General features: G+C 52.7%; 1 protein-coding gene across 5 annotated transcripts in view; it reads left to right on the top strand.

Moving 5' to 3' along the window:
* Nucleotides 1–288: 288 nt before the first annotated feature.
* WIPI1 (WD repeat domain, phosphoinositide interacting 1) overlaps nt 289–21,662 on the top strand; it is a 30,113-nt gene continuing 8,739 nt past the window's right edge. The window contains exons 1-8 of one of the 5 annotated variants that reach the window (XM_070774214.1): nt 289–451; nt 4,315–4,397; nt 6,617–6,786; nt 11,162–11,258; nt 18,762–18,859; nt 19,305–19,397; nt 19,889–19,959; nt 20,654–20,761. In XM_070774214.1, coding sequence (XP_070630315.1) covers nt 372–451; nt 4,315–4,397; nt 6,617–6,786; nt 11,162–11,258; nt 18,762–18,859; nt 19,305–19,397; nt 19,889–19,959; nt 20,654–20,761 — 800 coding nt within the window. In that variant the 5' untranslated portion in view covers nt 289–371. Of the gene's footprint in view, nt 452–3,701; nt 3,723–3,757; nt 3,919–4,314; nt 4,398–6,585; nt 6,787–11,161; nt 11,259–18,761; nt 18,860–19,304; nt 19,398–19,888; nt 19,960–20,653; nt 20,762–21,662 lie in introns of those variants that run through there. The other 4 variants (XM_070774216.1, XM_070774217.1, XM_070774218.1 and 1 more) reach the window with 4 other exon arrangements.

Consider the following 21,662-nt stretch of genomic DNA (forward strand, 5'->3'; position numbering starts at 1 on the left):
CCGGGGCGGGGCCTGGCTGGCCCGGGCGGGGATGAGGTGCCCCTGCCGGGGCGGGGCGAAGGTGGGGCCTGACGGGGCGGAGGCGGGGCCTGGCGGGCCCGGGGCGGGGCCTGGGTGGGCCCGGGCTGGGGTAGGGTGGCTCGGGTGGGCGGGGAAGGGGCGGGGCCTGTCAGGCCCCGGCGGGAATGAGGCGGCCAGGCCGGGGCCTGGCGGGGCGGGGCCTGGAGGGCTGGGGCGGGGCCGGGGCGGGACCGGGGCGGGGCGGGGCGGGGCGGGGCCGGGCGGGAGACCGGCCCGCGGGGCCGGCGCCAGCGGGCTGCTGAGGTGGCTGTCGCCCGCTCGGAGCCGCGGCTTCCCGGGTCGAGCCCCCGATGGAGGCCGAAGGCGCGGACGGCGCCTCGGGCGGGGCGGAGGCAGCGCTTAGCTGCTTCTCCTTCAACCAGGACTGCACGTAAGCCGGGCCGCCTGCCCCGCCGGGAGCTGGGGGAGAAAAGTCTCGATCGAGGGTGTCCAAGTCGGCGACTTGGACAGCGGGCGCCGGCCTGCGCCCCGGGGGCCTGGGCTTGACGGCCGGCGTGGCCCGGGCCGGTGCGGGTCCTCGGGCCGCCCCTCCTCCGGCGCGGGGCTGAGCTCCCCCGTTCCCCTGCCGGCAGGGAGCCAGGAGGGGCCGGCCGGGAGAAGGGGGGACAGAGCCCAGGGAGGGGGCGGAAGGAGGCTGGGAAAGGTGGGGAACCGGGGAGTGACCAAAGCGAGGGTCTGGGCAGGAGGGGCGGTGGTCAAGACAAAGGAGAGGGGAGCGGATGGGGAAGTTGCAAGTTGTCCCTGGGCGAAATAGCTAGGGCCCAGGAAGATGGGGGTTCAGGAAAAACTTTCCCATTTGTCCTTGAGCATCTCAACGTGGCATCTGGGCAGGGCCAACGACCAGGAGGCAACCTATCCCCGAAGCCAGTCCAGCCTGATCCCAGCCCAGCCCAGCCTGGGCGCCTGCCTGCGGGCCGGATTGTCAGGAACCTTCCCATTGCCCCCAGTGTGTCTTCAGGAAGCCCACTTGGCCAGACAGAACTCCTCCTGGGAGTCCAGGAACCCTGTCCCCGGCCCAAGCTGTCCTCCGGGGGAACGTGACCTTCACTCTGTTGCTTCTTGAGTGGATTTTGAATGTCTCACCTTGATGTTCGCATTCGGACTTTGGCCAGTGAGCCAGGGGTTGCTGGACTGTGTTTGAAACATCTGGAGGAGTCAGTCCCTTAGAAGCAGAAGGCTGCTCCCTTTCCTCCTTTCGTGGGATTGTTAGACATCCCGGGGACCATATGGAATAACCTCTTTGGAATGTGCCACACAGCATCAGGCAGCGATGACCGGTCCCAGTCCCCCATTTCCTGCTGTACCAGTTTCTGTTGGGCTCCTTCGTGGAATTGCCTTCAGGCAGGTGTGCTGGCCGTCTGTGCCTGGACTGTGCTAATACTGAACATTCAGCGGTATCATTAAGGCCGTCATGTGCCATAAGCAGCCCTGGCCTTCCATGCCCTTTGTCTTCTCTTTAAAAACACCCCATGCCAAACAATATGCCTTTGTTCAAAAAAAACTGTATGTGTAATCATGTAAGCTGGTGGCCAGACAATTTGGTTCCATGAGTGACTTTCAAGCTTTCCTTGACCACAGCCCACAATAAGAAATACAGGTTACAACATTACCCAATATCTATCTATCTATCTATCTATATGCATACACACGGATATATTTATAATATACATTGTTTTTTAGTCGCTCAGTGGTGTCCCCTGACCCTTTTTGACCCCATGGACCCACCAGGCTCCTCTGTCCATGGGATTGCCCAGGCAAGAATACTGGAGTGGGTTGCCATTTCCTTCTCCAATATTATATACATAATATCAGTGAAAAGCAATTCACAGCTATTTACCCTTCCTATGTGCGCTACCTTCTGGAATCTGTATTTCTTTTCTTTTTTTTCTTTTAAGCCACTTATGACTCACTGAATTGTTTTCTCATGGTTTGAGACCAACAGTTTACAAAAATGATGGTCTAGATACCATTCTGATGTTTTGTAAGAAACATTTTGCAAGAGAGGGTGGCTGTTGAAATGCCTGGGTGTTTGCCTTCCCAATTGAACTCAGCTTCAGGAGGAGAGCAGGCTAAGGAGGAGAGTTCTTTCGCTTCTTAGCAGGAAGTGTTCTCAATTCTGCTTTGCAGCACTCTTTATTAGATGTTTTTAAGGGTGTTAATTTTTACTCTAGGTGAGTCCCAGCTTTCTATAGCAGTTGTAGAAGCATGTTATTTTCAAAACCATAGGGTGCTCAGGAAGTTAATTTCCGTAGTCTCTACGGCCAGTTCTGTTTTCTTGGATGAAGGCTCTGCTGGACAGCTCTATCTCACCTATAAATAAAACTTTTTGTCACAGTCAGTTGCTTTGAGCCTTAGAGGGTATGACATTGGATTTTAAAATAAGTCACACCCTTACCGAATACATTTAGGAGTGTAAGCTGTAAGTATAGGCCGAATTTGGGATCCAGTATGTCAAGATAAGGGAGTAATGACAATTAAGCTTTACTAGTCGGCTTCACTCATACTTCATGCTTGGCCCTGTGCTAGACAATTTGGGTATATTTTTTCTCATTTCATTTGTGATATGTATTTGTCCCAAATCCCATTTTCATGAGAGGTGATGACAAAAATTTTTTTTTCCCTGAAAAGGTCTTATGAATAAAATAAAGTTTTAGACTGAATTCCTTGAGTTAGAGTTTTCTGTGACCGTTGATTAACCACTTAAAATACAGTAGTGGGATTTGCCTGGTGGCCCAGAGGCTAAGGCTCAGTGCTTGCGATGCAGAGGGCTCAGCTCGATCCCTGTCAGGGAATTAGATCCCGCATGCTGCAACTAAAGATCTGCCAAGCCACCAAGACCTGGCGCAGCGAAATAAATTGAAAAAAAAAAAAAAAAACGAAAGCACAGTAGTGATCACAGTGTCATTTCCCATATTTAAAATTCTTCTGGAGCAGAGCATATGTTTGAAAATGATTTTAAGTTGCCAGATCTTTTGATTACTATTTTAAGACTCTTAATTACAACTTTCCCCCCCTTACTTGAAAACCTTAGAAACCTTGGTTTGCAACTAAATGCACATATGAAAGGAAGTGAAGTGTAGTCACTGAGTCACGTCAGACTCTTTGCGACCCCATGGACTGCAGCCTGCCAGGCTCCTCTGTCCATGGAACTCTTCAGGCAAGAATACTGGGGTGGGTTGCCATTACCTAAAAAATCTTTGTAGGAAGAAGCTTTAAAAACAGCACTGGCTACAGAGTAGGTATGTTTTGAAGGTTTAGGATGCTGCTGGCCAGCGTTTCCAGTTGCTGTTTGTGGTCATTAGTGCAGTGGTTCTAGAAGCCAAGCTCTAGTTCTGAGCCCACTGCTGCCTGAGGCAAACCTCTGACTTCCAGGTTAGCCCCTCAGCAGAAGGAGCCACCTTGCTTACTAACAGTTGAATGTCATCCCAGGGAAGAACAAATGTTTGGGAAAGAAAAAAAAAAAACTTCCCATGAAAATCATATGACCTTCTCTTTTTCAGGCTAGTGAAACAAGAGCCTTGGGCATCCAGACTTGTAGCAGTAAGCAGCTTATTTTAGTCTGTGCCTCCCTGTGAAGAGTGAAGCTCACCTTTTCATATAGTTATTTTAAATGAGAGAGTTGGACTCATTTTCAGGTCCAGGTAGGACTGGCTCAGCACTAAAGAATCCACCTTCAATGCGGGAGACCTGGGTTTGATCCCTGGGTCGGGAAGATCCCTTGGGAAAGGGCATGGCAACCCACTCCAGTATTCTTGCCTGGAGAAGCCCATGGACAGAGGAGCCTGGCGGGCTACAGTCCATGGGGTCATAAGGAATCGGAGACAACTTAGCAACTAAGTAAGTAAGTGAAAGTCACTCAGTCGTGTCCAACTCTTTGCGACCCCATGGGCTAGTTCATGGAATTCTCCAGAACACTGGAGTGGGCAGCCTTTCCCTTTCCCAGGGGATCTTCGCAACCGAGGGATCAAACCCAGGTCTCCTGCATCGCAGGCAGACTCTTTACCAGCTGAGCCACAAGGGAAGCTTAGCAACTAAGCACACGCACATATGCACACACCACACACACCCACACACACACGCACACACACACACACACACGCACACACACACACACGCACAAGGCTGTATGTTTCCCTGTCCCCCGGGACCCCAGAGGGACGGCTGTGTCTGTCCGCGGGCAGATCCGTCGGACCCGGCGCCGTGGTCACTCCCGGGGCATCCGTGTCTTCACAGGTCCCTCGCCATCGGAACCAAGGCCGGGTACAAGCTGTTCTCCCTGAGCTCCGTGGAACAGCTGGACCACGTCCACGGAAGCAGTAAGTGTGTGTGTGGCTCTCGGAGCATCGTGTCCTCCTGCGGGACTCCCAGCCGGGCTCCTGAGCGCTCTGTTCCCCTCCAACCCCGTGAGCTGTCACACCTACAGAGTCAGCATTTTTTCAGGTTTAAACATAAATCACTGCTTCCACTTGCTTAGGGGAAAAAACCACCATAAAGGACTAGTGAGATTTGACTACAGCTTAGGTACCATTTTTCTTTTTACATTAAGAAAGGCTTTGAAACTGTATTGTTGACACTTTTCTGTATACTTATATGCATGGTCATCAGTTTTTACAATTGTCAAAGCAGAAAATGACTGAAGGGTGTTTTTTTTTTTTTTTTTTTTGCCCTTTCATTGGCACTGTGGAATATTGGTCACATTCATTCAGTCCTGGAAGTCACTTCTTGGTTTTAATAAAGCAATACTGCCCCAATCACAGAGTCCGTATCAAAAACATTGAGGTACTTCCAGCAAATATTAAAAACAAGTCCAGCTTAGAAACATGTGACTCTCTCATTGTCTCAGGGAAATCACCATTTTTGCCAGCATCATAGTGATGAAATCCATCACTCTGGATTTCCTGGAAAGGAAGCAGCTTGGCACATGACGTCTTGGGCTCCTAGTTTATTCGTAAGATGTTATCATCATTATTATAACTTGTGGAGAAGACCATGCTCTGTATCTGCCCTGCGTTGTCCCCGTGGGGCTTGATGGAGCCCAGGAGAGGCCTGTGTGCAGAGTGTTCCCAGGAAGACACAGAGGCCCCCACGGCGCTCAGACGGCTTCCTGTTAGTGGTTTGCCTCACTCCTGGGTGCAGGACTGCGCTGGTCACAACACAGACGTCCAGGTTATTTTCAACAGGAAAGCGACTCAGAAAGAGTCGGGGCACAGAAGGACGGGGAGTGGGTGCGCAGCTCACTGTGCTCCTGCCCTCGTTGTTAAGGTACCTGTAGCTCTTAGCAACGGGGACCTGAAGAATTCTGGAAGCAAAGACTTCCAACAGGGCTGTCACTCCTTGGAAACGGCGAGGAGAAAGAGTAGACTGAGGGAATTCCCTGGTGACTCAGTGGTTAGGACACCCAGCTCACAATGCAGGAGCTGCGAGTTCAATCCCTGGTCGGGGAACTAAGATCCCACAGGCCCCACGGCCAAAAAATAAATAAATACGCCAAATGTACCTGTTTTTTTTTAAAAAAGAGGGACTTCCCTGATGGTCCAGTGGTTAAGAATCCACCTTCTAATGCAGAGGATTCGGGTCAGGGAACTAAGACTCCCACAAGCCCGGGCTAAGCCCACGCACTACAACTAAGACCTCCTGCAGCCAAATAAAACCCAAACTTAAAACGGTTTTTAAGAAAGAGAGAATAGACGGAGAAGGTCTAAACCTCCCAGATGGGGCTTCCCTGGTGGCAATGGTAAAGAATCCACCTGCCAGTGCTGGAGACACAGGTTCAATTCCTGGGTCGGGAAGATCCTCTGGAGACGGGAATGGAAACCCGCTCCAGGATTCTTGCCTGGAGGATCCCACGGACAGAGGAGCCTGGCGAGCTACAGTCCATGGGGTCGCAAAGAGTCAGACATGACTGAGGGACTAACCAGCAACAACAAACCTCCCAGATATGTTCTACAGAGCGAGCAGGGCCCCTGACGGGTAGGGAGGGGGTGGAGAGGAGGAGGCTCCAGCGCTGCAGCCTCAGGGGGGCTGGGAGAGCCTGCTTTGTGCTCAGATTACAAGTGGACAACACTTGCCTGTCAACCACCTAAAGGGCCTGGGGACTCGGGAAATGGTTAGAGCTTCCCTGTGGGTGCAAGAGAAGGAAGTCATTGCAAGAGGGTGCCAAGGGAGGCGAGCCCCGTGGAGGCCAGCAGTGGGCAGGAGGGTGCCCAGGGCAGGGCGCTGACCTCTGCGCCCCCCACCCCCACCCCCGCCTCCCCCTACTCCCGTCAGGGCCTGACATCTGTGTCCCCTGCCCCCCCCCCAAACAGGGGGCTGACGTCTGCGCCCCCGGCCCTCCCCCAGCACCCCCACCCCGGGGCAGGGTCTGTCGTCTGCACCGCCCCGCCTTCCGCCCCCTCATGGACAGCGTGCTGTCGTCTGCTTCCCCGGCGCCCCCGCCGCACCCCCCCGCGTCAGGGCCTGACGTCTGCGCCCCTCCCGCCCTCCCCTCGCCCCCTCCATGGACAGGGGGCTGAGGTCTTCGCGCCCCACCCCGCAGATGACACCCCCGACGTGTACATTGTGGAGCGCCTCTTCTCCAGCAGCCTGGTGGTGGTGGTGAGCCACACGAAGCCGCGCCAGATGAACGTGTACCACTTCAAGAAGGGCACGGAGATCTGCAACTACAGCTACTCCGGCAACATCCTGGCCATCAGGCTGAACCGGCAGGTGGGTGGGGGCCCCGCGGGCGGGGTGGGCGTCTCTTGGGGTCGCTGGAACCCAGGAGGGGCTTGAGCGCCTCTCATGACCGCAGGCACCTGCTCTGCCGGGTTTAAGCCCCAGCTCCGGGCTGAGTCCGCTCCACGTGCTCCTCCCGGTGGCGGGACCTCCCCAGCCCGCCGGCCTGCTGCACTTTCTTGAATGTTGTCCACGTGCTGAGTGAACGCTGTCCCCCCGGGGAACAAGCTGGGCTCAGAAACCATCTCGTGAGCCCCTGCAGGGGCCTTAAACCAGAGGGACACCTGTCCACTTTGGGGCCTAGATGAGGGCAGTCCTTGCAGGCTGGCCGCCATCCCTCTCAGAGTACGTTCTTTCAGAGAAAGTGTGGCCGTTCCCGGTTAGTGCTGAAGCCTTGCGGTGACCAAGGCCTTTCCTGAGGGCCAGGAATCAAGTCCAAGGCAGGAGGACTCCTTGAAGATGTTTCTGGTGGTGTTTTCTTTGTTAGGGGCTTCCCTGGTGGCTCAGACGGTAGAGAATTTGTCTGCAATCCAGGAGACCTGGGTTCAGTCCCTGAGTCAGGAAGATCCCCTGGAGGAGGGGATGGCAACCCACTCCACTGTTTTTGCCTGGAGAATCCAATGGACAAAGGGGCCTGGTGGGCTGTAGTCCGCAGGGTCGCAAAGAGTCGGACATGAGTGAACCATCAACACTTCCACTTTCTCTGTTGGACGAAGCTTTAGTGCTGTCTCAAATGTGCAATGCACGTTCTTTTACAAATTACAAGTTTTTGTTAAATAAGCATTTGGGGTATTAGTCAAGTTTCCCTCGAATTATTAGATTTTAAATCCTATAAGGGGACTTCCCTGATGATCCAGTGATTAAGACTCTACACTTCCAACGCCAGGGGCACGGGGTCAATACCCAGCAGGAATTGATCTGACATGCTGCAGGAAACGCGCCCCCAAAAAATAAAAATAAATAAGTAAATCCCATGCGGGATGGGGACAACGCCTGTCCCCATTCTGCTCACTGTCGTAAGACCTGGCAAAAAAGACAGTGCTCAGGAGGAAAACGCTCAGTGAATGTCTGTCTCCCACCTGTCTATTCACTTACATGGTCCCAGGACACTGGAGGCCATTGCCCTCACCGAAGACATTGTTTTCCCCTTTGTACCTCAACTATTAAGTGCTTAATTTTTTTTTTTCTTTTAACAAACGAGACAAAGTGCTGTCTCAGGTTTGTGAGAAGGAAGTGATGGTTTCTTTGGACTGACTACCCCCTGAAGTCCAGGGTGGCAGAAAATGGCCTGAGAAATAGAAGATGGGGGTTTTAAGTGAGGAGTAGCAGGAGATTAAAAAGATAAACCCGGGTTCCTGGCAAGGGAGAGAAAGGCAGTTTGAGGGTTTGTTTTTATTTTTTTTACTTGAAGGCTTTTAAGCACAATTCTTGGCTCCGGTGCTGTCTCTGATATCTACTGGTTGCACATTAAATTTCTTCGCAGAGCATTTTATCTTGGCATATGCTGATAGCCAGGGTATAAATCTTAAGACTGTTCAGGCAAATGTCCTTCAAGATCAGAACCCTCAAATGGTATCCACGATGCTTATTTGTATACGGTCTCACTTGCTCACTCTCCAATATTTTCATCAGCAAATGGGGCTGTTAAACTTTGCTGCCAGCCTCTCCTTAATAAAACACTCATTAACTTCAGAGCTCCCCTCCCCCACCTCCTAAAGAACACCCTGGCGCCTAGAACTTCGCGCTGTCGTGGCCAAGCCAACCGGACCTCGGGCCGAGCAGGGCTCTCTTCCTTTAATGTTTCTGCTCCTAAAAGATGATCTGAAACAGGTCTGGAAAGTCTTCAGGGTTTGCTTTTCTTAAAAATGTCCAGATTTGGCAGAAACAGACTCACAGACTTAGAGAACGAACTTATGGTTGCCAGGGGGAAGATTGGGGGGGAAGGATAGTTAGGGAGTTTGGAATGGACCTCTAGACACGGCTCTACTTAAAACGGATAACAAATGTGGTCGTACTCTCGAGCACAGAGGCTTCTGCTCAGTGTCACGTGGCAGCCTGGACGGGAGGGGAGTTTGGGGGGGAACGGACACATGTGTGTGTGGCTGAGTCCCTTTGCTGTCCCTAATGCTTTCACAACAGTCTGTTAAACGACTATAAGTGAGTGTTAGTCGCTCAGTCACGGCCAACTCTCTGTGACCCCATGGACTGTAGCCCTCCAGGCTCCTCTGTCCACGGGATTCTCCAGGCAAGAACACTGGAGTGGGTTGCCATTCCCTCCTCCAGGGCATCTTCCCGACCCAGGGACCAAACCTGGGTCCTCTGCATTGCAGGCAGATTCTTTATCACTGAGCCACCAGGGAAGCCCACTGGTTACAAAATTTAAAAAAAAAATTTTTTTTTAAGATTTTTTTAAAAAGGAAAGCATAAATAAAATTCCTCTTTAATCTGTGTATAGAGAAGAGTTTTTCTAACAAGAGCCAAAATCAATAAAAGACTGATAAATTTGAGAACAACGTTCAGGTTTGGGACGTCACTTTTGGCTTAGGGGGGCAGCCTCAGCCTGTTCCCTGCCAGGCCGGGGTCCCGCCCCACCCCCCGGAGGATGTGAAAAAAAGGGGCTGCTCAGCTGTTTCATTGGGTCCTCAGGCAGTGCAGCTCCTTTCTGAAAAAAACGGGGAAAGTCCAAGATTTGTACAGGGAGTTAAGAGGAAAGAAAACCCCCATTTTCCTCTAAATCTGGGTAAAAAGGAAGAAAATTGTGTAATTGTGATTTTTCATTTTTAGTGGCTCTTGATCCCCTAACACTAACAGAGGAAAGCGTATTCTGTGGAATAAAGACAATAAACCCGACATATCTGGGTTTGTAAACATCCACACTTCTTTGACCATCTGTTCTGAGGGACCCTCATTGTCCAGATGGGGAGTGACTGGATGGATGCTTCTGAGAGCAGGCTCTACAAATCATTTCCTAACTATTTAGGATAAAAGGAGCTTTTCTTGTAGAACCTAGGAGAGTAGATGAGAGCCAAGGGTGGCAGGGAGTGAGCTGAGCTGGAGGCCAGCCCCGGGTTCCACAGAGATGGCGCGGTTAATCCGGGTTCCACAGAGACGGCGCGGTTAATCAGTGAAAGTCGCTCAGCCCTGTCTGACGCTCTAAGTGATGTCCAAGTCTTTTTTTGACCCCATGGACTGTAGCCCTCCAGGCTCCTCTGTCCATGGAATTTCCCAGGCAAGAATACTGGAGAGGGTTGCCATGCCCTCCTCCAGGAGATTTTCCCAACCCAGGGACTGAACCCCAGTCTCCTGCACTGGCAGGTGGATTCTTTACCATCAGAACCACCAGGGAAGCCCACTGGTTAGTAATGGAGCACAGAACACTCTAGTCAAGCCATAGTAAGTGCGGGAAAATGGCAAAGCGCTGGGTAAGTCAGGGAATGTCCGTTTTACAGAGGAACACTAAAACATGCCATCAAGTCGGAGACCCTGCGAGAATCTGCTTTTTCACCTCTGGGCATCCAGCACTGTGGTCGCAGAGCCTCAGATAAAACTGAGAGAGGTGTTTCAGTGTTATTTTCCTGCTTGGTTCAAGTGGCAGTCTCCTGAGAAGTTCTGAGTGGGGAAAGTCTTACTAGAAGAAGAGAACATCAGGCTTTCTCAGAAGGAGAGCCTGCTGCTTCTCAGAGTAATTTTAGGTCCTTCCTTCCCAAGCGTTGTTCCCGGGATGAACGGTTTGGACCGGGAGTGGTGGTCCTCACTCCCAGGGTCCGTGTTAAAAACCCCTGAACCAGCGTCTCCAGGCTTTGCCCCTGGGACGCTCGGTGCTCATCAGGGCCTAAGAAGCAATGGTCTGGAGGAAGCTGAGGCTGCAGGAGTGGGGAGCAGGGGCTGCTGGAGGCAGGAGCCCCCAGGCTGAAAGCCCCTTCCCAGATGGGAAACAATCCGCCTGCAGTACAGGAGACACGAGTTCGATCCCTGGGTCGGGAAGATCCCCCGGAGGAGGGCATGGCAACCCACTCCAGTATTCTGGCCTGGAGAATCCCATGGACAGAGGAGCCTGGCGGGCCACAGTCCATGGGGTCGCAAAGAGTCAGACATGACTTAGTGACTGAACATGCAAAGTACAAGAAAAAAAGAAAGAAATCTCAATTTCTAAATGAAATTTCCCCAAATCCTGCACTTTGCACTTCTGTCCAACGGATGGTGATGGAAAAGTGGGCACACGTCCGTAAGGTAATCTTCAAACCGATGGCCACAATTCCTGCACATTTAGGCTCAGAATCAAGTTAGGACCCACAGGATGGAGGGGTGAGTTCAGAGGGCCAGGTGTTTCTCCATCCCTAGTAACCGATGGTCCGTGTGATTTCAGAGGCTGCTGGTCTGCCTGGAGGAGTCCATTTACATTCACAACATCAAGGACATGAAGCTTCTGAAAACCATCCTGGATATTCCCGCAAACCCCACAGGTGAGCCCCCGCCTGAGACAAGGGCCCTGTGTCTCATGCCCCGGGACTTCTTGCCAGCTGTGTTTCTACCTCAGTTGAAAAGCCCTTCGTGGAGATATTATGGGCAGGGCTCCTCAAGGCTCATCAGGACAGCAGCCTCCGGACGGTCAGAGCTCCCCTGCAAGGAGAAGACCGTGCGTCACCCAGGAGCCCCCAGCAGACCCTGTGAGGCGGCAGAAACCACCAGTATAAGATCAGAGGCCAGGAGTCTCCTTTGTCTGTTCCCAGCCTCTTGTTGATTTTCTGCACGAAAACCTGTGAGGTGGAAACTGGGGCTCTGGATCTGATGAATTTCATGGGTTCAGGAAGGAGATGGGACCGCGTGGCCAACAGGCTCAGGCACACAGACTGAGTGTCTTTGCTTTGGGGCACTCAGGCACAGGACATTTTGCGTCCTGCCACCACTTCCCGCCCAGCACGCTGAGGCTGTGAATTTCCTTCCTTCTGTCCGTCCGTGTGGTGCCCGCCCCTCCTGTGTCAGAGGCGGCCAGCCGCTTCCTCCAAAGGGTCTGCCCCATGGAGTCCAAGCTAATTTCCTGGCAGCACAGCAGTCTACGCCCTGAGTGGCTGAGCGTGGAAATCTCCATAAAAATCCACCAGCCGCCGAATATGGGGACACTGTTGGCTTCACAGGCTTTCAGGGAATATTTGGGGAGCAGCCTGCACCCCACGGCGGTGTGGGTAACCGGGTAGGGTGGCTGCTCCCCAGTGAGAGCTCTTTCGAAGACGGACCACAGGTGGGGTCCGAGCACAGAGCACCTGGGAGTCCAGACATGCCTTCTCTCCTTTCTCTTTTTAAAAACTGGAAAGCATATCCCATTAATCAACCCAGACGCAGCTGCACTTTATAAACAACTGTTAACTTGCTTGAAGTTTGACGTATAATACTCTAAATACTGGGGCTTCCCTCGTGGCTCAGCGGTCAAGAATCCTTCTGCCGCTGCAGGAGACGTAGGTTCGAGCCCTGAGTCTGGAAGATCCCCTGGAGAAGGGAATGGCAACCCACTCCAGTATTCTTGCCTGGGAAATCCCATGGACAGAGGAGCCTGGCGGGCTACAGTCCACGGGGTCTCAAAGAGTTGGACATGACTTAGCAACTAAACAACAACAGCTGTAAATACCAAGTGAAGAATGACTTAGAATCACAGGACCTCCTTCTCATTGCAGCTGATGATGCCAGTGGTTCTTGAATGAAAAGCAGGCATTTCTTCTCCAGCTGCAGAAGGCTCACAGCCAGACCATTCTGGTGGAATTATAGCTGACCGTGATCTATGAAAATGTGTGTCAAGCCTAAAGTCCCAAAACCACATAAAAACCCAAATATGCAGAGTTCCAAAGAATAGCAAGAAGAGATAAGAAAGGCTTCTTCAGCGATCACTGCAAAGAAATAGAGAAAAACAACAGAATGGGAAAGACTAGGGATCTCTTCAAGAAAATCAGAGATACCAAAGGAACATTTCATGCAAAGATGGGCTCGATAAAGGACAGAAATGGTATAGACCTAACAGAAGCAGAAGATATTAAGAAGAGATGGCAAGAATACACAGAAGAACTGTACAAAAAAAGATCTTCATGACCCAGATAATCACGATGGTGTGATCACTCACCTAGAGCCAGACATCCTGGAATGTGAAGTCAAGTGGGCCTTAGAAAGCATCACTACGAACAAAGCTAGTGGAGGTGATGGAATTCTAGTTGAGCTGTTCCAAATCCTGAAAGATGATGCTGTGAAAGTGCTGCACTCAATATGCCAGCAAATTTGGAAAACTCAGCAGTGGCCACAGGACTGGAAAACGTCAGTTTTCATTCCAATCCCAAAGAAAGGCAATGCCAAAGAATGCTCAAACTACGCACAATTGCACTCATCTCACACGCTAGTAAAGTAATGCTCAAAATTCTCCAAGCCAGGCTTCAGCAATATGTGAACTGTGAACTTCCTGATGTTCAAGCTGGTTTTAGAAAAGGCAGAGGAACCAGAGATCAAATTGCCAACATCTGCTGGATCATGGAAAAAGCAAGAGAGTTCCAGAAAAGCATCTATTTCTGCTTTCTTGACTATGCCAAAGCCTTTGACTGTGTGGATCACAATCAACTGTGGAAAATTCTTCAAGAGATGGGAATACCAGACCACCTGATCTGCCTCTTGAGAAACTTGTATGCAGGTCAGGAAGCAACAGTTAGAACTGGACATGGAACAACAGACTGGTTCCAAATAGGAAAAGGAGTACGTCAAGGCTGTATATTGTCACCCTGTTTATTTAACTTATATGCAGAGTACATCATGAGAAACGCTGGACTGGAAGAAACACAAGTTGGAATCAAGATTGCCGGGAGAAATATCAATAACCTCAGATATGCAGATGACACCACCCTTATGGCAGATAGTGAAGAAGAACTCAAAAGCCTCTTGATGAAAGTGAAAGTGGAGAGTGAAAAAGTTGGCTTAAAGCTCAACATTCAGAAAACGAAGATCATGGCATCCGGTCCCATCACTTCATGGGAAATAGATGGGGAAACAGTGTCAGACTTTATTTTTCTGGGCTCCAAAATCACTGCAGATGGTGACTGCAGCCATGAAATTAAGAGACACTTACTCCTTGGAAGGAAAGTTATGACCAACCTAGATAGCATATTCAAAAGCAGAGACATTCCTTTGCCAACAAAGGTCCGTCTAGTCAAGGCTATGGTTTTTCCTGTGGTCATGTATGGATGTGAGAGTTGGACTGTGAAGAAAGCTGAGCGCTGAAGAATTGATGCTTTTGAACTGTGGTGTTGGAGAAGACTCTTGAGTGTCCCTTGGACTGCAAGGAGATCCAACCAGTCCATTCTGAAGGAGATCAGCCCTGGGATTTCTTTGGAAGGAATGATGCTAAAGCTGAAACTCCAGTACTTTAGCCACGTCATGCGAAGAATTGACTCATTGGAGAAGACCCTGATGCTGGGAGGGATTGGGGGCAAGAGGAGAAGGGGATGGCAGAGGATGAGATGGCTGGATGGCATCACTGACTCGATGGACGTGAGTCTGAGTGAACTCTGGGAGTTGGTGATGGACAGGGAGGCCTGGCGTGCTGCAATTCATGGGGTCGCAAAGAGTCAGACATGACTGAGCGACTGATATGATTTGATCTGATATATATATATATATATATATATATATATTTTAAGTCAAAAGAAAATATACTGAAATATTGAGCACGGTGAGAAGCCTCTGGGTTGTAGAATTAGGTGTACTTTCTCTTCTCTTCCTTTATAATTTCTAGGCTCTACAAATTTTTTATACTATCCCTTTTCTCTTATAAAATAATATCAAAGAAAAGGCACATTTCCCTTCCTACCAAAGTTTCCAGGGGGTGCCTGTGACAGAACAGGAATCCCTAAACCTGTAGCAACATCCAGTTTCTGAGACCTAGACCACACACAAACAAAGCGGCTCGCATTCAGCATTTCCAGGGACCTTCCTGAAGTCTTCGGGGGTCAGCGTGCAGGCTGCTGGGCTAAGTTCAGGTGGGCTGGCCGAGGGGCAGGCCAGAGGCAGGTGGGTTGGTTCGTGGTCACCGAGGGCTACCTGCCCTCGCCACCATCCTTGGCCCCTCCTTGTCAGAATCCAGTGTCTGCTCCCTCTCCACGAGGTGTTACAGAAAGTTCCGTGTTAGCTGAAGAAGTTCAAGCTTCCTTCCTTTCTGGGAAGCTTACATTTTTATATAAAACTCTGAAGTTCACCTCACACTATCAGAATGGCTCTTATGAAAAGACGAGATAACAGGTGTTGGCGCGGCTGTGGAGAAAAGGGGGCCCTCTTGCACGGTTGGTGGGAGTGTGAATTCGTGCAGCCATTGTGGAGAAGAGCATGCAGAGTCCTCTAAAAACTAGAACTAGAGCTACCTTATGACTAAGTAATCCCACGTCTGTTTATTTATCCAAGGAAAATGGAAACACTAACTCAAAAGGTATCTGCAGGCATATGTTCACAGCAGCATTATTTACAACAGCCAAGACATGGGGACACCTCAGCGTCCATTGGTGGATGAACAGATAAAGAGGTGTGGGGCATAGATGCAGTGGAATCTGCTGCTGCTACTGCTGCTAAGTCGCTTCAGTCGTGTCCGACTCTGTGTGACCCAATAGACGGCAGCCCACCAGGCTCCCCCGTCCCTGGGATTCTCCAGGCAAGAGCACTGGAGTGGGTGCCACTGCCTTCTCCATAATGGAATCTAACCAGCCATGAAAAAACGAGGTCCTGCCAGTGCAATGACATGGATGGAGCTTGAGGGCATCATGCTAAGTGAATTCAGTCAGGCAGAAGACTAATACCGTAAGATCTCACCTACGTGCAGCCTTTTCAAACAAAACAAACAAGCTCATAGACAGACTCGTAGACACAGACTCACAGGTACAGGTTGGTGTACAGAGGCTCGGGAAAGGAGGATGTGAAATCGGTGAACAGGGTCAAAAGATACTAACTTCCAGTTAAAAAATAAATAAATCATGGGGGGTGTTCCCTTCGATGTGGAAACGATAGTTAATAATCCTGCACTACATGTTTGAAAGTTACTGAGAGAGTAGACCATCAAAGTTCTCATCACAGAAAACAAATGTTTGTAACTGTGTGTGGTGAAGGATGTTAACTGGACTTATCATGGTGATGATTTTGTAATATAAGTATCATATCATCGTGTGGGACTCCTGAAACATGTAATGTTCTATGTCGATTACACCTCAGTTAAAAAGAGAAACAGACTCTGAAGGGTCTGTCCAAGTCTTTCTGCTCAGAGGCCTCTCAGCCATCCCTGCCAGAGATGGGCCTCGATATTTTTAGTGGAGGAAGTAGGTTAATGAAAACTGGGATTCTTGGAACAGTAAAGCTAGAAAAAAGGCTGGATACCCACAGCTCCCTGACTCGTTCATCTCAGAGGTCGGAATCAACCCTGGAAAGGGCAGGGATAACCCAGCCCAAGTCACACGGTGGACAGTACACCAGGTCTTGGACCCACATCTGCCGCCTCTCTCAGCCAGATGCTCCTAGAACAGCTTCCCAAGAGCTTCACATGTGCCTTCAAATGCCACATCATTCACCCATTTAAAGCAAACAGTTCAGTAGCTTTCACATGCAGAGAGTTGTAACCATCGCTGCAGTCAGCATTAGAACGTTCTCATCAGTCCCCTCCAGAATCCATTAGCTCATGGCCGTCACCCGCTTGTGCCCTGTCCTAGGCGCCCCTGACCATCTTTCTGTCTCCGTAGACTTATCTATTTCTGGACAGTCCGTGTAAGTGGAATTCAGTGCAGTCATTCAGCATCTGGTCTTTGTGAACAGGCCTCTTGCACTCAGCACGGAATCTTCCAGGCTCATCCACGTCATGTGTAATCAGGGCTTCGTTTCTTGTCTCTGATACCATTTACCGTAAGAAGATACCAGGCTCAATCTGTGGGTTCATCAGTCGATGGACACTTGGACTGCTTCCGCATTTTGACTGTGATGAATCACGCTGCTGTGAACGCTCGTGTGTAAGTTTCTATGAGGCTGCACATTTTAATTTCTCTTGAGTGGAAGCTGGGGGTTATATAATCATCCTCTGTTAACCTTCTGAGGCGTTGCCAGGCTGTTTTCCAGAGCCCCACTCCGTGCTGCGTTACACTCCCAGCAGCTGTCCGAGGGCTCCAATTGCCTGTCTTTTTGATTAGAGATGTCCTAGTGGGTGTCAAGTGGCATCTCGTCGTGGTTTTGATTAACACTGCTTTTTTCTTTTTCACCCACGTGCTCAGAACCCTTCGGCAGCTACCAGCTGCATTTGTAAGATCGTAACTCTTTGCTCTGGTTCATTGCTGAGGCCCCCGTTCAACCATAGCGTCTTCCCTGCTAAGGGCCCCTCTGGGAGGGCATCCACCAGACAGGCCACCGATCTCACTGTCTGCCCTCCCCATTTTCTTGAGGCCAGAACACCTTCTGCCTGCTTAGGCTAGCTGTTATGGAAAGTGCATTTTGATTGCAAATTCCCCACATAACATGGAGCATTGGGGTTCTCAGAGCAAAACTGGGAAGGTGTGGGTGGTCTCTTCTAAGGCCGGGGGTCCCTGACCAGGCAGGCAGGCTGCAGGGGGCCTCGGGAGAGGGCTCGGGGCTCAGTCTGTCCCTCCCGCGGCCGTGGGGCAGGTGACGAGGACATAGCACTGGCCAAGTCCCCAGCAAAGCCCGAGCCGGGCAGGACCTTGGTTCCCGTTCTCGACGTTTGCTTTCTTTTTTTAAAAACCTCTGCTCTTCTGCCCAGATTAGGGTCAGGTCCATTTTAGCCTAATCTAAAGTTTCTCTTATGCTTTTATAAGAAACCCACTTAACAGGCTCACTTGTAACAAAGAATCAGCCAGCTTTTTTATTTAAAAAGATGTCTCTCTTGTCTGATCTCCAGGTTCCTGTTATGGTGATGCTTTTGGTTCTGGGGATTCTCTGAATTCACTTCTGTCACAAACACCTGTGTTCATCAAAACCGATGTTTATGCCCTTAGGGTCCTCCCCAACTTGCCCTGCTCCAATCCCCTTGTAAACAAAAATGGCTTAGGTTTGATTCAGTGGTTTGATTGTGTCTTCATGCTTCCAAATATCGCTGAAGCGTCTTAAATCCAAAAGGTCCCCTTTCTTCACTTTGTCCGATGACTGACAAACGGTTCACCGCCCTCTAGGGAATTTCCCCTGGGTGGGGGCCATTCCCCTCAGCAAGGCAGGACCTTTGCGCAGAAATAATTTCTAAACAGGTCTACCCCTCCACCACCCAGCCTCCCCCCTTCAACCGAAGTGAATTAATCACCCGCAGAAGGCCAAGGCAACCTGCCCCTTTGCTGCGGTTATTGTTGGCGCTGAGTCGCTGAGTCGAGTCCGACTCTTTGTGACCCCATGGACTGCAGCCCACCGCCCACCAGGCTCCTCTGTCCATGGGATTCTCCAGGGAAGAACACTGGAGTGGTTGCCATCTCCTCCAGGGGCTCTTCCCCACCCGGGGACTGGACCCGGGTCTCCTGCTCTGCAGGCGGGCTCTTCCTACTGGGAAATCCCTTCCCAGTAGGAACCTTTATTTCAGTGGGGAGCTTACGGCCCAGAGGCTGAGTTGGAAGCGAGGCAGATGTCATGTCTGGGCCCTGGGGCACAGTTCAGAGAAGAGCAGGGAAAGCATTCTGCCTTCCGATCCCTCAGCTGCGCCTGGACATGGTGGCTGTCCGGTCAGCAGGTCTCCCCTGGGAGCTCAGTTCTCGGGGCCCTAAGAGTCACTGCGCGTCCGGGTGTGCGGGCCGGCGCCTCCCTCGCCAGCAGGTGGCGCTGCGGCCCTGCAGCGTGCGGACAGCGCCCCGCGGTCCCTGCTCTCAGCCGGGCCCCAGCGGGGCCCGGGGAACCAGCCGTTCGGGGGCTGCTCTCCCCGGCCCGACCCTCCGCCCGGCTCCAGCGGACCCAGCCGCTCACTGGGCTTCCTCCTCCAGGTCTGTGCGCGCTCTCCATCAACCATTCCAATTCCTACGTGGCCTACCCCGGGAGCCTGACCACAGGCGAGATTGTGCTCTACGATGGACACTCCCTGGTAAGTCCGCGCGGCCGCGTGGTCAGCTCCGGGTGAGCGGCGGGCTTGCAGCCGGGAGGTGAGGGGCGGGCAGGGCCGCGGCCCTGGGTGTGCACGGGACCATCACGCGCTCTGCGCCCGTCGCCACGCGTCCACGTCGCCACGAGGCAGTCAAATGGAGTGACGCGTGTCCTGTGGGCCGCGTGCGGTCTGCGACGCCTGCGCCTGTGCTGCCCCTGCCCACCGAGCTCCCCGGAGCCGGGCCCCAGAGGTGCATCAGCCCACGGCTGGTCACCGTCTCCCCAAGGGCAGGAGAAGGGACAGAAACGCAGCGGCCTTGAAGCCGAACCTAGACCCGGACAGCCCGGCAAAGGGGGGAGGGCGTCTCGGAAGGAAGGGGGAGGGGCGGGAGGTGGACGGCACCCCGGCGCCCCGCCATCGACCCCGCCGGCCCTGTCGCCAACAGAAGCCCGTGTGCACCATTGCTGCCCACGAGGGCACGCTGGCCGCCATCGCCTTCAACTCCTCGGGCTCCAGGCTGGCCAGCGCCTCAGAGAAGGTGAGTGCTGCCCGCGGCCGTGTCCTTGGGGGCCCCCCTCTGCCAGGGGTGCGGAGGGCCCCAGGCGCCAAGGAGCTGCTGGGGGGGACCGTGGCACCAGCGCTCGGAACTCACTTTAGAGGGAGGCCCTCGACCCCGAGTGTGCCGCCTCATCTATCATCTCCGCAGACCCAGGGCCTCCGCGTGTAGGGCGTGAGCAGTTCTGCCCAGAGCCTCGCGGTCTGACCAAGAACCGGCGTGCCCGTCCTCACAGACAGATCGGGGTTCTGGGAAGCCAGAGCAGACGGATGGAGCAGCCAGCGCCTTGGGCTTGGGTGGGGAGGACAGGGAGACGGAGGCTGTTCAAGTCACCTTCCAAGAGCAGCTTACACGGCACGTGGACAGCCCTCCGTGTTTTCTCTCCGGGGTCAGATGGTCCAGACCAATCCAGGGAGCTCCCCTCCAAAGGGGCAGGTCTGCAGGAAGAAACGCCCACCTGCTCTCTCCTCCAGGGCACTGTCATCCGGGTATTCTCCGTTCCCGACGGGCAGAAGCTCTATGAGTTCCGGAGAGGGATGAAAAGGTCTGTGTTCACCGTGTGTGTCTGCGCGTGCTCAGTCGCTTCAGTCGTGTCCGACTCTACGGCCCCAAGGACTGTAGGCCACCAGGCTCCTCTGTCCATGGGATTCTCCGGGCAACAATACTGGAGTGGGTTGCCATGCCCTTCTCCAAGGGATCTTCCCGACCCAGGGATTGAACCCGAGTCTCTTGTGTCTCCTGCATTGGCAGGCGGGTTCTTTACCACTAGTGCCACCAGGGAAGCCCTAAAACCCAGTGTACGTGCCTGAAGTTTAAAATATGCCTCATTGTTAAACAATGCTGACCATCACGTGAGCCTTCAGCGAGTCAACCCTTTTATAGTTGTCACACCAAGGACCACTGATGACAGATCACCATGACAAATAGAATAATCACGAGAAAGCTTAAAATATGTTAAGCGGGACCGAAACGTGACCCAGAGACACAGAGGGAGCACATGCTGTGGGGAAGACCGCCCCAGAGGACAAGCTCCACGCAGGGCCCCACGAGCCCCCAGTTCGTAAAAATCGCAGTCTGCAGCCACCACGAGGTGAAGCCCAACGCAACGAGGCCTGCCTGCGCCCGGACTCTCCGGGATACGTTTATGTGTCTCTTTTCTTATGAAGCTGATTCCAAGCAGGAGGCCGCTCGCCTCGCTCGTTCCCGGGCTCACCCTCCCCCTGTGGCTGTGTCTGCAGGTACGTGACCATCAGCTCCCTGGCTTTCAGCATGGACTCGCAGTTCCTCTGCGCCTCTAGCAACACAGAGACCGTGCACATCTTCAAGCTGGAGCATCTCGCCAACAGGTAGGACCGGAAACCCCCTGGAGACTAGAGCAGGGCCCACGTGCAGGCCGAGGATCGGGCTCCTCCCGTCAGGCCAGCAGCGGTGTAAAACCAGAGATGAAGTGCACAATCAGTGGGATGTGCTTGCGTGCGTGCATGCTAAGCCGCTTCAGTCGTGTCCGACTCTGTGTGACCCCGTGGACTGTAGCCCGCCAGGCTCCTCTGTCCATGGGACTCTCCAGGCCAGAATACTGGAGTGGGTTATCATGCTCTCCTCCAGGGCATCTTCCCGACCCAGGGATCGAACCCACACTAGTGCTACCTGGGCTTGAATCATCCCCAAACCATCCCCTCCCCCTTAGTCCGTGGAAGAACTGTCTACCATGAATCCAGGCCCTGGTGCCCAAAAGGCTGGGGACCGATGAACGAGAGGAGTGGGGTCCTGGTCTGACCAGCGCCCCCTGACTTCTCTGCTAAGGCCGCGAGCCTGTGTTACTCGCTGTCTCCACCAACGTGGTGAGTGTGTCAGCGGCAGACTCGGGGCAACCCCTGGGGCTCAGGGGCTGCCCTCCTGAGCCCGCAGCCGCGCTCCCGTAAGCAGGAGGCCGCAGGCAGGTGAGCTGCTGTGACTGGACTCCCGTGTGCTCGTCTGCAGAACCTGATGCAACAACGATCGTGTGTGCGTGTGAAGTCTCTGGCAGGTTCCTTGTAGCGTAGCGCTGGGCTCAGAGGGAAACCAACTCAGCACTCAGCAGAGCGCTCTCGGTGGGCTCTCGGTGTCAATACGGCCATGCTCAGGCCAGCCTTGTGCCAGAGCCTTGAGCGTGGACCTGCTTCGCCCCTGCTGAGCTTTTAAAACTGAAGATCTGTGGCCGTTCTGCCACCCGGGCCGACTCCCCACCCCCAGCGTCTGCTGGCTTTC

Source organism: Bos indicus, chromosome 19 (assembly GCF_029378745.1).
Source record: "Bos indicus isolate NIAB-ARS_2022 breed Sahiwal x Tharparkar chromosome 19, NIAB-ARS_B.indTharparkar_mat_pri_1.0, whole genome shotgun sequence".
Classification (NCBI taxonomy): Eukaryota; Metazoa; Chordata; class Mammalia; order Artiodactyla; family Bovidae; genus Bos; species Bos indicus.